The sequence below is a fragment of the Neolamprologus brichardi genome, chromosome 18, assembly GCF_056152115.1.
Source record: "Neolamprologus brichardi isolate AB-2024 chromosome 18, ASM5615211v1, whole genome shotgun sequence".
Classification (NCBI taxonomy): Eukaryota; Metazoa; Chordata; class Actinopteri; order Cichliformes; family Cichlidae; genus Neolamprologus; species Neolamprologus brichardi.
Window position 1 is genome coordinate 14,959,771 of NC_142121.1, and position 14,911 is coordinate 14,974,681.

The 14,911-nt window shown below is 37.9% G+C and overlaps 1 protein-coding gene across 1 annotated transcript; it reads right to left on the bottom strand.

Annotated features, from left to right (window-relative positions):
• Window positions 1-76: 76 nt before the first annotated feature.
• Window positions 77-3,533, bottom strand: cdcp2 (CUB domain containing protein 2). Its single transcript, XM_006792417.2, has 6 exons — window positions 3,467-3,533; window positions 2,910-3,257; window positions 2,154-2,495; window positions 809-1,162; window positions 513-691; window positions 77-382 (listed from the first exon to the last, which is right to left on the bottom strand). Exons 1-6 carry the CDS (start codon window positions 3,531-3,533, stop codon window positions 77-79), a joined length of 1,596 nt encoding a protein of 531 aa, XP_006792480.2.
• Between the last annotated feature and the right edge of the window lie 11,378 nt (window positions 3,534-14,911).

Here is a 14,911-nt window from a genome sequence, read left to right on the forward strand (position 1 = left end):
ATATATATATATATGTATATGTGTATGTATGTATATATATATGTATATGTGTATGTATGTATATGTATATAGCTAGCTAAAGAAGCACTAGCCAAACAATAGCTATAACCATGAGAATAACAGCCAGAACACAAATGCTGATAAAGACAATATCGCTAAAATCATGAGGCTCAGCTTCTGGATCCCCTTCACTGCCACTGCTACCATTGTCAGTTTGCTGGGCCTGCTCCTCCAGACGACGCTCCTCTGCAGAAATGATGGACACTGATGCTATTTTCCGCAGGGCATCGCACTGCAATTTATATTCTTGTACATTTTCCTGCTTCCCATCAGAGAAATCAATGTAGAGTTTGTTTACAAGCATGGTGATGTTCCGATGTTTCTGTAAGGGATCATTAGATACAGTATTAATAGAAGCAAGTCGCAAGTGTCTGCAACAAATGTTTAGCAGTTTAAATAGGGCAAATTGCTGCCTATTATAGTGTGCCAGTAAATGAGAACATGTTAGTCACCTGGCTGGCAGTACCACAGTCGACAAACTGAGCCACTATCTTGTATGAAGTGGTCGTTAGCTGCGCTGTACAGGTCGGGTTTCCTAAGTAGATGCTCTCACGGTCCAGCTGAGGTAAGGACTGCTGGGGTATCACAATGGTGAATTCTGATCTTGTACAGCTAACATTTACAGGCACCACTTGGATTGAGGAAAAAAAAAATCACACTTTTTAAGAGCAGCATAAGAATGATATGGAAAAAGTTAACAAAAAGATATTTTAGAAGTTAATCATACGCCTGTACAAGGAATATTTACCTCCCTGATAAGAAGCGGTGAATCCTCTGTGTGCTTCATTTCTGTCTGTGCTAAGCACGACCAGCAACTTGTTGCCCTTTGAGACGAGAGAAGAAGGATGCTCCCTGCCACACCAGCGTCCCATCAGAGCGTCCGTCTGGCTATTCCCATCATAAACTGCGACAGAGTCATAGTCGCACTCATCTGATAAACTGTTGCGGTCCTCCAAGTCCATTAAGGGGAAGAAGAGTTTGATGCGGTAGCCTGCGGCTAGAGTGATGCTCCAGTGGCAGTTAATGTTGTTTGGGTAGATGTTGGGGAAATTTGGGCTGCTAAAGTTGCCACTCACATGAGACAGCACCTGCTGGCACTCACCTATTAAAGTACAGCCGATCAGATAGTCATTTGGATTGCAGATGTTAGCTTGCTGCACTGCGTTCATTTTATGATTGGCTTTTTTTGTACTTCATCCTCTCCATGCAGCCTCATGTAAGTCTCGGACTAAAAGTTTATGTTTAAGATCCTGGTCACTGTGTCTGGCAAATAAATTTTAAATGGGCAAATGACATTACCAGAGCCTCCTCCAGATGTTCTGTTTAACTCCCACAGACCAAAGACATGTTTATATGACTGATTTAATCAGTGATTGTAAGTTGGCTGCGTGTGTGAAAATTAGAGTGTGTGGTTGTCTGCCTCTCTGTGTTAGATCTGTGATGGACTGGGGTTATATATGGCATTTATACAGGTGTCTCTTCAAGTTGTTGTTTTTTTTTATCCTTTTTGCCAGCTGGCTTATGCTCAACAAGGTCAAATGGGCACAGTCTGTGAGCAGCTTTCTAAAAGTTACTCTGCAGTTTCGACTGAACTCGAGTGTCCCTAGACCAGTCAAGGACCTTTACATTTGTGTTTATGAAGGTGGTGTTTACCCAGTTTCTATGAAAGAGGATTTTTTCTTTGCAACTGAAATGCTTCTATTTGATCAGATTGTTAAGGTATATTGTTTCATGCTCTGGATATCTCCTGTGGCTTGTTTCAGTCGAGCTGCAATACCTTTAGCCAATAATAAAATCCATTGTTCTCTATTTTTTAAAATCCAACAAAATCCATTCTCACAAAATGTTCCCTGTTGATCTTTAGCTTTTTGAAATAGATTTTTTGTGGGTTTCAAGATAGATTTTCTGTTCTGTAAGTGAACAGAATTTTTTAAACATAATTTGCTTTAGGTCGAATGTCAAATTGTTGATAATTGGGAAAAAAATTACCTTTAGGTTTCTGCATTTACACCAAAAACATGAACACTCAGGGAGAAAAAATACAAAAGCACTTTGCATATTGATGTGAGAAAGCCGAAATCAAATTCACCTACCTGAATAATAGTAGGCCTTGAACCCACGTCCCCCAATGTTGAAGTCAGACTTGAAGACTACGAGAAGTTGGTTGGAAGTAGTGATGATGTTGGGGGGTTTATCTGTCCCACAGTATTTACCCAGATGCCGGTGGGTGACGGTTGGGCCGTCAAACAGGGCTACAAAGTCAAAGTTACATCCTTCATTGTTTTCCAGCTGGAAGTCCAAAAACACCAAGGTGACCACACTTGTGTTAGACACATGGATGGCCCAAGAGCAGTCGGCATTGTTGCTATACTCCTGGGGGTAGCCAGGGCTAGAGATTACTCCAGATAGACCAGTCAGGACTCCACCACACATATCTAGAGAAGAAAAAATGCAGATTTAGATTTGCATTGGAATCCACATGCACACTTTCTATTCAGTGTGCTGCATTTTTATAGGTAACTGTTAGACCAAAGTTTAGGCAACAATTCAGACATTTATAGTCATGCTAATAGTTCTGCAACTTTTAGGAAATAAAACAGTAACTAAATTGTAAACACGATAATATGTTCATTGTGAGCATTATGGTTTTGTGAAATTTGCCTCACCTACGCAGCCACTAGCATCCGTATGAGCTCTAATTGAATATAATATACAATATTTAAGTGAGGTCAAAGCCAAGAAATTTCACCTACAAGACACGACTTAAACTGTCTAAATATGGCCGGACAAAATCAACTCAAGTTTTGGCCAACTATCCCTGTCACATTGCATTAAGTGTAACAAGCTACCTTTTCTGTAGCCAACAGTGAAGCCCCTGTAGGCCACATGGCGGTCTGAATGGAAGATGATGGACATGACATTCCAGGAAGAGGTGAATTGAGGTGGAGAGATGTCACCACAAAATGTCCCGAGGAGATTCCCTTCATCCTCAGATATGCCATTGTATATTTTAATGTAATCATAAGCACAGCTTGCATGGTACTCCAGCTCAAAGTAGTGGAAAGTGAGAAGGACAGAGGAGCCCTCTGCTACCACAATTAGCCAGGAACAGTGTGTGTTGTAGGGGTATAGGCCTGGGAAGTTTGGGCTGGAGAAATTGCCAGATGGAGCAGAGAGGATTCCTCCACATTTGACTCCTTATAATGACAAAAAATAAACAAAACAAAACCAAAAAAACATTTCATTTCAGTTCAGAGAAAGAAGTCATGGTTCACCGTGAAAGTGTATTACAAGCTGACATTGAACAATTGGATCCCACCATTCTCTCTATATACAGTACCTGCAAGATAAAGCACTCCCATGAAATTTAAGCATTGCTCCATCAAGATAAAGAATGGCAACTCACCTTTTTTAGAATCAGCCTTGTCAAAGAGCAGTACTAAATGAATCAGTATAGTCACCCTGAGAGTCATGTTGTTATTGTTGATTTGGCTTTTGTCACACCCCAGCTACAATAACGGCAGAAACACACAACGGCAATGTCAGAGCGCACAGCCTTGAGACATCAGCAGCAGTGCCTGTAGAGGTAAGAGGACTTTGAAAAATTCATCCGTAGCCTGAATGAGTAACCTGATAGCTGCCCAGGCCATGCTTTGCCTCTCCGCTAAATTTTAATGACTGATATCCAATGAGCATGAGTGGCTTGTCAGGACACTGTTTGGAGAGATGTTATACATTTTTAATGACACACACACACACACCAGTACACTAAACACCAGCTGCGAATGGAGTTAATAAAGAGGTAAGAAGAAGGAGAGAAGGATGATCGTATTTGTCACTAATATAAATGGCTTCATTAATGTGACGTGAAAGAAAAGATCCCACAGTCACAAAGTAATAAGGGCACTGTGCAGGCTTTGTGTTTGTTAAAGCAGCTTAAGCATGCATTTGCATTTTAATGCACTTGAGTATATATAATGAGGTGAAGCGCAGAAATAGTGTTTATTGTTTCTGTTACTACTGAGGTTCACAACTGCAGCTTCTGTTTGAATAGTCTCATTGTACCAGATGAGCTAAGCACAATTTTTAAAACAATGGGTTTCAGGAGGACGAGAACTTCATCATATCAAATCTTTTATTCTCAACAAACGCTTCCTAACTGCTTTGTGGCAGTTCTGTTCGTATAAGTTAAAGAGCTCATTTTCTGTGTAATAATGTGCTTGTTTTAAATTCAAACAAACACAGACCGTGCCACTGCATTGTATCTGATGAGTAAGGTAATTTTCCTCAGAAAATGCAAACCTTTTTAATGGAAATTCTGTTTATACTCTAATTTCTGTTTATGGGAAGAGTAATGCGGCGACTCTCAGACAGAGATTTTGTGGTATTTGCCAAACGCCAATCATATTCCATGAGTCATTCCTTCTGTTTTCGCAGCCTTATAGCCGAGCGGTGGAGACACATGTAGACAGTAATCCTGAGTCAATGTGATTGCACAGCAGACAGGGAGATAAAGTACTATTAGTAAAAGCCTATTCTGCAAATAAATGTTTACTATTCCAGCAGTGCCGTAAAGGCAAGGCTTTTAGATTGAGCACGTCTAATAGCTTCAGTGAGCAACACTAATTCCTAAAGAAACCTGCTAGATGGTGCTGTTACACTGTGAAAATAAAGTGAAAATCACCACTGGGTTTTAAAAAGTCATGTCAAGCTCTAAGCTGAAATAAATAAGAATGTGATTAAAATCAGTCAAGTGTTTTTGCACAGGGGTTCCTGGAACTAAAATGAACCGCCTTGCCTTTGAATTTTAATTCTGTCCTCTCTGAAAGCTTGTCATTGTTCAAGGATGTGGGTGCTGGGCAGTAGTGAAATGTGTTTCTGAAAGATACCGAGTGTTTAGAGCAATTAAATCACCTATTAGCAAGTAAATACTATAAAAAACAAAAAGGTTGAAACTGAATTCCCGCAGAATAAAAATGAACTTCAGTCGCACAATAGCAGACGTTTGACTGAAGAGTTTAATTCAATGATTTAGTTCCAGAAATGCATGAAAGGAGTGTTAAAATGATATTCAGGAACATTAAAAAAAAAGAAGCAATTTTAGTAAATATCAGAAGTGGGTGGTTATTTAGACGTTTGGCAGTTGTGAAGAGTGGATGCTGTTGTTGATGGGCACACTCCACAGTCTGTCTAGCATCTTTTAATTGAAACCACACAATGGCAAATGCTATATTTGTGTGTGTTTTTAAAAAAATCTGTTTACTAAACATGTTTTTCCAAATGAAGACTGTCAAACTCAGCTGTGAGACTATGGTGGTAACTGCTATTTGTGATGAATGGTTTTTATAGTTTACATAATCTAATTTATATAAGCAGGTGAAAAATTAAAGGGAAAAAACTAACAATCATTGCGAGAATCAGGTGTTTCTGTTATGCTGCCGTGGGGCATTTGATGATTGGAGTCCAGCCTTTTCTTTAAAGGGAAGAGTAATTCCAAAGTTATTCTAAGTGATCATTGCATAATGAAACATCTCTATCCTACTTAAAGTGGTCTCTTACAGGATGGCAATGCCACCATATTTGATGGGTATAAAAATGATGTAACTCATATGCTATAGCCTTTAAAGTCATCAACTCTGTACTCAGTATGAGATCTTGACAGGAGTTAGATTGCAGAGACTATCTTGTGGAAAAATTGAATTTCTGCATGTGACACTACATGAAACAATTAATCACCACAGTTTTATGATACGTACAACTGTATCCAGTGACTTCTTGGCGTAATGTGTCTTTTAATGTCATTTAATGCATGGTATATTTGTAGAGATAAGATCTAATGATAACTTTTGGTGAAACAGTGAGATCAAGGTGCATTAATAATATTTAAATCTTAGAGCTTTACCTCTTGACTTAATGAATATTTTAGCAGTGGTGATCAAGCAAAATGAAACAGGGACTTAAACAGGAACACTCCACTACAGCCCTGTACCCTGTAGTCCTGTCCAGTGTTACCTTACAGCCAGAAATTGTTTTTTTTCTCCATTGCAATGATTTTGTTAACATCTCCACCTTCTCTATACCAAGGACAATACTGATTTGTCATTGCGCCGCCAATTGGGAGAACTCTCAGACTGGATTACGGCCAATAATGAGCTAAGCCTCCCTCTATAGTTATGAGGGCAATGAAATCCGTTATTCGGGTTATGAAACAGAAAGGAGAAGGGATTAACATTCTCCTGGCAATTGTGGCTATACTATCATTACTTAACTGCACCAGATGAGATGAGATTTGACTTGCTAGTGATAGTTTTTGATATAAAATTAAAGAGTAGAAAAACGCACCAGAGAATTTACACAGAAAATATGATATATATGATGTCATATATATATATATATATATGACATCATATATATATATATATATATATATATATATATATATATATATATATATACCTTGTATGTCAGTATGATTAAAATAAGAACACTAAACCACTGATAAGATGTTTTTAAACAAATAGAAATAAAAGTTATTGTTAATAGTTACATATTTCAAATTTACCTTAACCTCCACTCCAAACGACAGCCCTGAAATTATATACTATTAGTCTGTCACAGTAAATGAAATATTATACCAGCTGAAAAAAAAGGATAATAACAAAAATAAAAAAAAAATGTTTAGAGAGGAATGTTGGCAAAAATGCTGACAGAAATTTGAGTCAACATGTTGACTTAAAACACAAAACATGTCTCATCTTTCACAATGACTTTATTATTACACTGCACAAAAATAATGAATGAGGTGATTTGTAGTTTGAAACCTCTACTTGTGAGTAGAATGGGTGCAGTCAGTGAAACCTAAGTTCCTGGTTAAATACCAAATTTGGTTAATAAGCTGTATCCCTGGCTAAGGGTGCGTCTTACAAAGAGTAAATAACATTTAAGTTAAATCCTAGAATTTCACTCACCTAAAACATAAACACATATCTCCTATAAAGGTTGGCAGATGGTTGCATCAAACCAAAAAGCACAATCCAGTTTAGTGACTCATATTAGCTGAGGTGATGCCTAGCAAACAATTAAAGGGTTAAGCATCCGCCTCGTGGGTATATCTCTTGTTCTGAATATTCTCTTATTCCTCGACTGGCACACAAAGCAAAATAAAGGAGGCGGGACTGTACTGAGAGCCTAGAGTGTCAGGTGTGACTGGGTGGTAATGGCAAATGGTTTACATGGCTTGAGGCTCAGACAGAAGGGCCCATTACCAGAATTTTGCTTAAGGGCTAGTGAGGTGAGTATGAGCTCTGTTTGAGTTGATGGCATGCTATAATGTTACTGTGTGAATATAAACATCTAAAGTGCCTCGAGTTGCATCTTGAGCTAAAGTCTGTGTAACACTTGTCATTTTAACTGTTACTCTCCCACATATGCACTTGTTTGCAATGTCACGGTGTCTGCACTTTGCAAGTTCTTGGTAACTGGTAATTTTCGCCTCATTTTGTGTTATTTTTGTTTGTCGTGTAAATTATAAGGTCATAAGGTGAAGAATGGATTGGATACCGTGTTCCCCTTTAGGTCGTTACCATGCTTAGTGGGTCTCATTGGCTTATGCTGTCATTGTCCACTTGGGTCTCAATTAGAGATGAAGATTGTGTTATTGTAAGGATGATTGTTCTCATCCATGCAGCCTCTTCGCATAATTATTTCCCTGTGGTATGTGCCTCAAGAGTAGAAAAACATTGCTTTTAGAATCAACATAACGGATGTGTTCGAGACAACAGATGTTCATTTGAAGTCATGTCAGATGTCACACCACAGAACGATTTATAGTGCTATGTAAAGTAATCATTTCATTTTCTCTTTTTGTTAGAATGTAAAGCAAAGAGCAGGACTGAACAATAAATCTGTGTCACATTCACTGCCGATGGGGGAAAACTGCAATGAAAGAAGCAATCCTTTAAGTTTTTTATTCTTCCATTACAATAGAGTAATGATGATGGTATCTATTTCACGTGCTAGTAATCTATTTTTTGTGAATATTGAAATTACTCTTGACATTATGTTACAAATTGAATTCCATACTACAATATCTGTCAGAGAAATCATAATTATGCGTTTCCCTAAAAGGTTTTTGGCTTTTAGTAATCGGTTGAAATCTCATTCCCACTTCAAAATAATCTGCCAGGAAACTGTTCTTGCTCGTATTTGATGGCCAGTGAGTTGTCAAATGAGCCAAGTTCAAGTTTTTGTGTGTCTCTGTCGTTTACGAGACCCTTCCATATCCAAGCAAGCATTAACCTTCTGGACTGAAAACTGAAGCCAGAGCAGAAGTGCTGAAAGATTAGTTTTTGGAATTACAGCTCAAGGCTGGCATCAATAGTAATTCAGTGTCCACAGACTGCCATATTAAAATGTACAACTTTAGAGTGGGAATAAATATGTTTTTTGGCAGGTGGTGCCAGTGCAGGTATCTGAAGTCTTGTCTTCTAGGCTTAACAATGAAGACACTGAACTTGAACTCTTCACCATTTTTATGGTGCTGGTACATTTTGAAGTAGATTTAATTTTGTTTACTGACAAACACAATTGTTTGTTGTGCTCTTAATTGTACAAGTGAAACTATAATATCTGTGTTTAGACATTGGACCAATATAACATATGAATACACTTTGTTAAGCGAGCTCTGTAGCATCAGCTGTCCACTTTCTGTATGGTGATTATGTTATTACTGTAAGATCAGAGGTACAAGGTATAATGTTAAAGGTTCAGGTTTCTCACTCACTGTTGATAAAGAGATGTCTATTTTCTAAATGTATGGAATGTCTATAATTGTGATATCTGTTCTGTTGTGGTTTTAACTGGCAGTTGCCAGAGACACAAACAAAATGGCAAAAAGAACAAAAAATGAAAATAACAAATATGTTCAATATATTACTAATAAAAGCTTCAAAATTTATGTTCACAAATCAGTGGATGACATTTTATTGGCTACATCTGCAATTTGTATACAGTGCCTATAATATACTGCTATTTTTTGCTATTTTCTATTTGCTCTCTTAACCACGTGTTTCGAAGAATGTATTGTTCAGTTAGCTCTGTCAGTTTTTAAGTCAATTTCATCATCTCTGTTGCAGTAAATTTGTAATCCAAGCTTGTTGGGGTAAAACAGGTCACATGTTCAGTGCCAAATACCAAAAAACACTTTTTAAATGTTTAAATAAATAAAAATCAAAGGAATAAGCTGTTACATCAATCAAAAATACATTCTCCTATAGCACTGTCTGTAGTAAACAGCATGGCAATGTCTCTACCAAAATGCAAGTTTGGAAGTCTTTTGAATTGATTAATAACCCCTAAAACACAAACCATTCAATATTAGTTTTACTAAAAAAACAAATTATTTTGAAAGGCACCATTTATGATGCACTCTCGTCAGTGATAAGTGAAATTTCTGTTTAATGTATTTAAAAATATCACAGCAAACACATCAGTGTATGACATCACAAGCAGAGCTCTGCATATCAGTTCCAACTGAGCTTTCTAAACGGCTGTGTTGTTTTGGACAAAAGGCAAAAGCCTTTTAATTCATCATTCAAATAGTGATACTGCCATGTAAATGCTTCAGATAACAGGAATTCATAGGAGGAGAGGAGCAGCCAGGCACACAAACAGACTTAACTCTTGGCCCTCAGCAAAAACACTTGATTAAGCTGTTTTAGTGCCCTTTATTCACTGGGTACTAAATATCTGACTCATAATGCATCAGTTATATCAGAAGATAAAACAGCTCTCGCTACGATCTGGCATTGATATTTAAAAAAGTAATCGAACAAATGGAATGATGATGTGGATGTGCAAGGGAATAAATGACACAAAAAGCTTAGATACTTGATGACAAATGTAAGAGCATTGACGTTATCTGAATTATTAAATCGCTTATGACACATTTTTAATCTTTTGAGTTGAATGATGTTGTATTCATTCAGATGTGCGTACTGTATTGATGCTGTCCTAAAAACACAAGCATAAAATGCCCGGAAATGACTAAGCCAAGTGACAAAACCTGTTGTATTCATAGTGATTACAAATACTTGAAAACCTGAATAAATGAGTGAAAACAACAAATGGAGATGCTTCCACAGAGGTGAATATTAACATTATGCAATTAACTTCCAGTAATTTTATTGAGTAATTTTATTTATAGACATGCTGAATTTGTATCAAGACCAGAAGAGGAAAAGATCCAAACAGGGGTGGGACTCACAAAATAACAATTCTGTTAACCTGGCCACAACAATGACTAGATCATGACAATCATCTACCGCTGTGTGACCCAAAACTATTTGGCATACACCAAAAGAAGAGTACAAGGAGAGGATTTTTTGTAGTTGTAGCGACCACTGTGCATGTGGTTTTTGTCCATTTGCTTGGTAACTGCAAATCAACACAAAATTCCTCTTCGTGATTGTCTTTATTTTTTGATTAAACATCTCCATTCGGATCAGGGTGGTGCCTTTCAAGAGGCCCACTGTGCCGCTCTGAATGATCTGATAAGTATGAACGCATAAGTACTCATTAAACACCTATCTGAGATTTTGGACTGCTGTGTGAGCCACAACTCTACTGCTGTGACCAAAATACCAAATACACCCAGAGATATGTGGAATTGATACCAAGGTACAGGAGCAAAGGGAACAAAGGAGAAAAACCACAAAGTCCCTTCTAACAGTCGTTATTTGAAACCATGACCACCAATTCTAATGAGCTTAAAAGTCAGTATTTGGTAAGATCATTTGAACCCTCTTAGACACGCTTTCTTGCAATTTCTTTATAAGTAGTCTTCTGGAATATTTTTCCAGGTTTCTTGAAGGACATTCAAAGCTTCTCTGGATGTTGGGATTTTGTTCTGCCATTATGAGTCATCAGAGTCTAATCACCAAATACATTAACTGAGATATACCAAGTTTTCAGCAATAGCTGTTTGGGAATTACTTTGTTGCCACATAAATGCTATTTTGTCTGTCAGACTGATTCAACTAAAGAAGCTGGAATAAATTATGTCTTTTGTGCATCCTTTGAATTTCATTCTTGAATGATTCATAGGTCAGTGTTAAGAGGTGTAACAAACAAACACCATTCCTCTAAAAATAAGACATGACAGGACTGAAGATGAGTGGAAAAAGCAGCCAATGTCCAAAGGAAAACTTTGAAAGACCTTCAGAAAGACTCTATAATTGTTGTTTAAGGAGTTTAAGATTAAGTTCCCATTCATCCAGAGAGGCCAGGCACAACAAAATGCATTGATCTGTCTTTAGAACTAGTAGCTCAAAATGTGCTATAATTGCAATTTTGATAGTAATTTTAGAGGGATTTGCCTTATTTACCAAGTAGTTTAGGTTTGTTACAAACACACACACACAAAAACCCATGCATAAGGTTATTTATTATTCTGAGCAGAATAACGACCTGTCTGTGGCCACATTTTTACTCCATATCACTGCTGACCCTTTTTGGCCTTGGTGGCTTTTTGGATCTGAATCTGCCCTTTACTTCCTGACAGATGGTCAAGTGCTACCAGTCACGTCCTAGTCTGTGGGGGGCACCAGCTGTATGTACAGACTGAGCACATGCAGAATACCCTCAATGTACCTTTTCTTCAACATTCACACCATATTTATTTGCAAATAATGTCAAGTCTTACATTGGTCAACAATATGAAAACCAAATTTACCAGTTATAGTACTTGTAAAAGGCCAAGCTGGCAGTGCTCCACCTGAACAGTTTGCATAACAGTGCAGTACAGCACAAGCAATGTGGTCAAAAATATTGCAATGTACAACATAGCAGTACAAACTGTGAGTGTTTATCTAAGAAACCAATTCATACTCTTAAGGAATAATACGCCTTGCGTGAACAGTTGGAAATGATCAACTCTTTATTGGGAACCAATGAAAATTCTTCCCTGGTGTCATTTGGAAATGAGGCCCAACAGTATATTAATAGTTTGGGGGACGACAGCAGTGATAGAGACAGAAGGTTAACAGCTATTGGCCAGTTACACTCCTGGGATGCAGAATGACCAATTACTTTGATTAATAGGGGTCTAATTAAATCGCCTCTCTCCCAGCCATTGCCAGTAATGTTTTCAGTGTGATAAAACTGTAAGTAGACATTACTTGTTCTTTCTCGTATTTTTATTACTCCTATGTTGTCCATGTTTGTGAATCTGTGCTGTGGGCTGATTGGCAGTGCTTCTCATAAGACATTATTATTCTTTGCATTCAGACTGATGGGAGTGCGCTTGTGTATTTCTGCGTGTGCATGGGGTTGTTTGTGCCATGTTCCCTCATCTATCAGTAGGCTGCCCTTCTCCAATGACCACTGAAGCTCCATTAGTACCCACAGTCCTGATTGATGTTGCACAGTACTGTGTTGGAAGGCTAGGAGTGTTTTTCTGAACCAGCGACATGCTTATTACAACACCTTTCCACCGCAGAAAATGGAAATTCCTATGCTGATGTTGTGAGGCTCAGATTTCAATTGATGGTGAAATCAACAAATGCCTCAAATGACTTGCTTTTTATATATAATATATATAGAGATATTTTAAATATGACTGCTTAGGCAATGGACTACTTTAGGAATTCATTAAACAACAAGTTCTTTCATGCACAATGGCTCTGGACTGTGTCTGGTAAACTGTACAAGCTCCCTTAATTCAGGTGATTCAGGTGAGAGCAGCCAAGTGGTTACAACCTGTCAATATCTGCTTGTTTGTAAGGATTTAAGTAGTTGTTTTGGGGGTTGTGTCAGAGAAAGTCCAGCCCTCTGATGGATCATTTTATGAGCTGGTTGAGACATCATAAAACTGGATGGCTTCTCTCTTCTTCTTTTTTTTCCCGTATGAAATGAAACCAAGTAACCTGAAACCCTCCTGATCTGACAGAATCAAACAGCTGTGTTTAACATCCTTGATCAAATAAAGATGACATAGTTGGCTATTATAATGAAATGCCGTAAAAGGCAAAAATGGTTTGTTTATGAGATCAATTGCTGATAAGGTTTCGCTGATAAAAACATACTTTTTCCATGTTTTCTTTCACCTGCTCTTCTGGGTGTTCTCACTCTCTCAGGTCTTGTCTGTGTCAGCAAAACGGCATGTCTAGAAAAGTGAATGCTTCAGTTATGTCGCTACATCTCAACATGGCCTTTGAATTCTTGTCTGCATTTTTTAGTGGGAAGCAATGACACCATGAGTACAAGGGCCAGCTGCCAAAATATCCATGCCGCGAGACAATGAGGGAGATTGGGGGCTCTGTAGCCTGCTGATGAGTACACAGTCTCTTTGATTTTCCATTTGAAACAGAGATGTGGTGCTTGTAGCCCGCTGGACTGTCAAAATGAAGCCTAGCAGAATCACTCAAGTTTAGATTTATTTGTGCTAACTTTGCTTTTCTTCCTTCCACAGTGGCTCTCTGTTGTCATCATCAAGGTCATAAATGAGTCATTGGTAGGAAATGAAAATAGTTATCTTGTTGTTTTCCCTATGTAACTGAAAAGTTTTTCATTCGTGTTTAAGGATTAGTTGCCTAAAGTGTAGGTTGTTGTTGATGATTCAAATTATGTTTGAAATTAGTTTTCTAAACAGAGATGTAGGAAATATGAGGGAGAGCTGATGACATGCAGTAAAGGCTGAGTCAGATTGAAACTGACAGCCTCAACCAGCAGAGCTTCCCACGCACAAATTATTTTTTTATTGTTAAATTCGTGCTGTTTGGCAGATGGTGTACATTTTTTCCATCATTTTTTTTTGCCAGCAGTTTATGCATACCATTGCTTTATGTACAATGACATGTGACAAAGTGCAATGATTGCTTTGCTGCATATTGAACGTACCATTTTAGCATTCCGATGCTGCACGTTATTACATCCGTTTCCACACATTAACCTTTTCCAAGCTCTTTCCTTACTGTTGTGCTCATATGTGCCTAGACTATGATTAATATGCCTTTATTCTCATGTGATAAAATCTTGCCAGTCTCCCTGCCTGCCTACCGACAACTCCAGTCACCTTATTATTTTCAAAAGGTTGTATGGTCACTGAGTTTAGATTATTCCATTCCCTGCTCTACATCTTATGCTCCACATGTCCCTTCCTCATTCAAATCAGTTTTGTCTCCAGAAATTGGAATATAGAAATAGGTTTAAGCTTTTGTGCGGATGTGTTTCACTACTGTATAACCATTTCATCAACTTCCCACTAGGAAAGCTTGTGTGAGTTTCCTTGGTTTGGCTGTGTTTTCTCAGCTGGTCCTTTGTGGCAAATAGTGTGCATTCTGACTCAAATAGGGAAATGGGCCAAACACCACAGTATTGAAAAGAAAATAAGGATGTCATGAACCTCATTAGTATTTTTCACAACCCCTTTTTTTTATGATTTTTCCTAGCATAAGATTGTGCATATATACATAATCCCACAGGATTTTTGTCCTGTTTGTTTGGGTTTTATGTGCTTGGGTTGGTGCACGCAGATCCTTTAAATAATATCTCTAGGATTTCTCTCTGTCCTTAAATGAATGCAAATCCAGTAAAAAGAGTTAACTCAATAAAGCCTTATCTTGTTTATCAATATTTCTTTAGCTTTCTATCCTGGTTTGTTACCCTCAGCTCCAAGTCCAGCTAGTGTGAAGCACTATAGCGATCCAGGAGTATTCCAAGAGTGTAGCATTTGGTCTGCGTAGGGTGTTGTATTTTATATTTTGAAAATTAAAGGAAAGCTCTATGCCCTTCCCATCTCTGCCTTCCTGCTCTCAAACAATACACTCTGCACATATATTTAGTGTTGCTGAGA

What these genes read in the sequence shown, in the direction of transcription:
- cdcp2 (XM_006792417.2), bottom strand. Translation starts at nt 3,533, where the DNA reads ATGACTCTCAGGGTGACTATACTGATTCATTTAGTACTGCTCTTTGAC. An exon ending in CAAGGCTGATTCTAAAAAAG is followed by an intron (nt 3,258 to 3,466) that starts GTGAGTTGCCAT and finishes TGTCATTATAAG; the next exon opens with GAGTCAAATGTGGAGGAATC. An exon ending in CACTGTTGGCTACAGAAAAG is followed by an intron (nt 2,496 to 2,909) that starts GTAGCTTGTTAC and finishes TTTCTTCTCTAG; the next exon opens with ATATGTGTGGTGGAGTCCTG.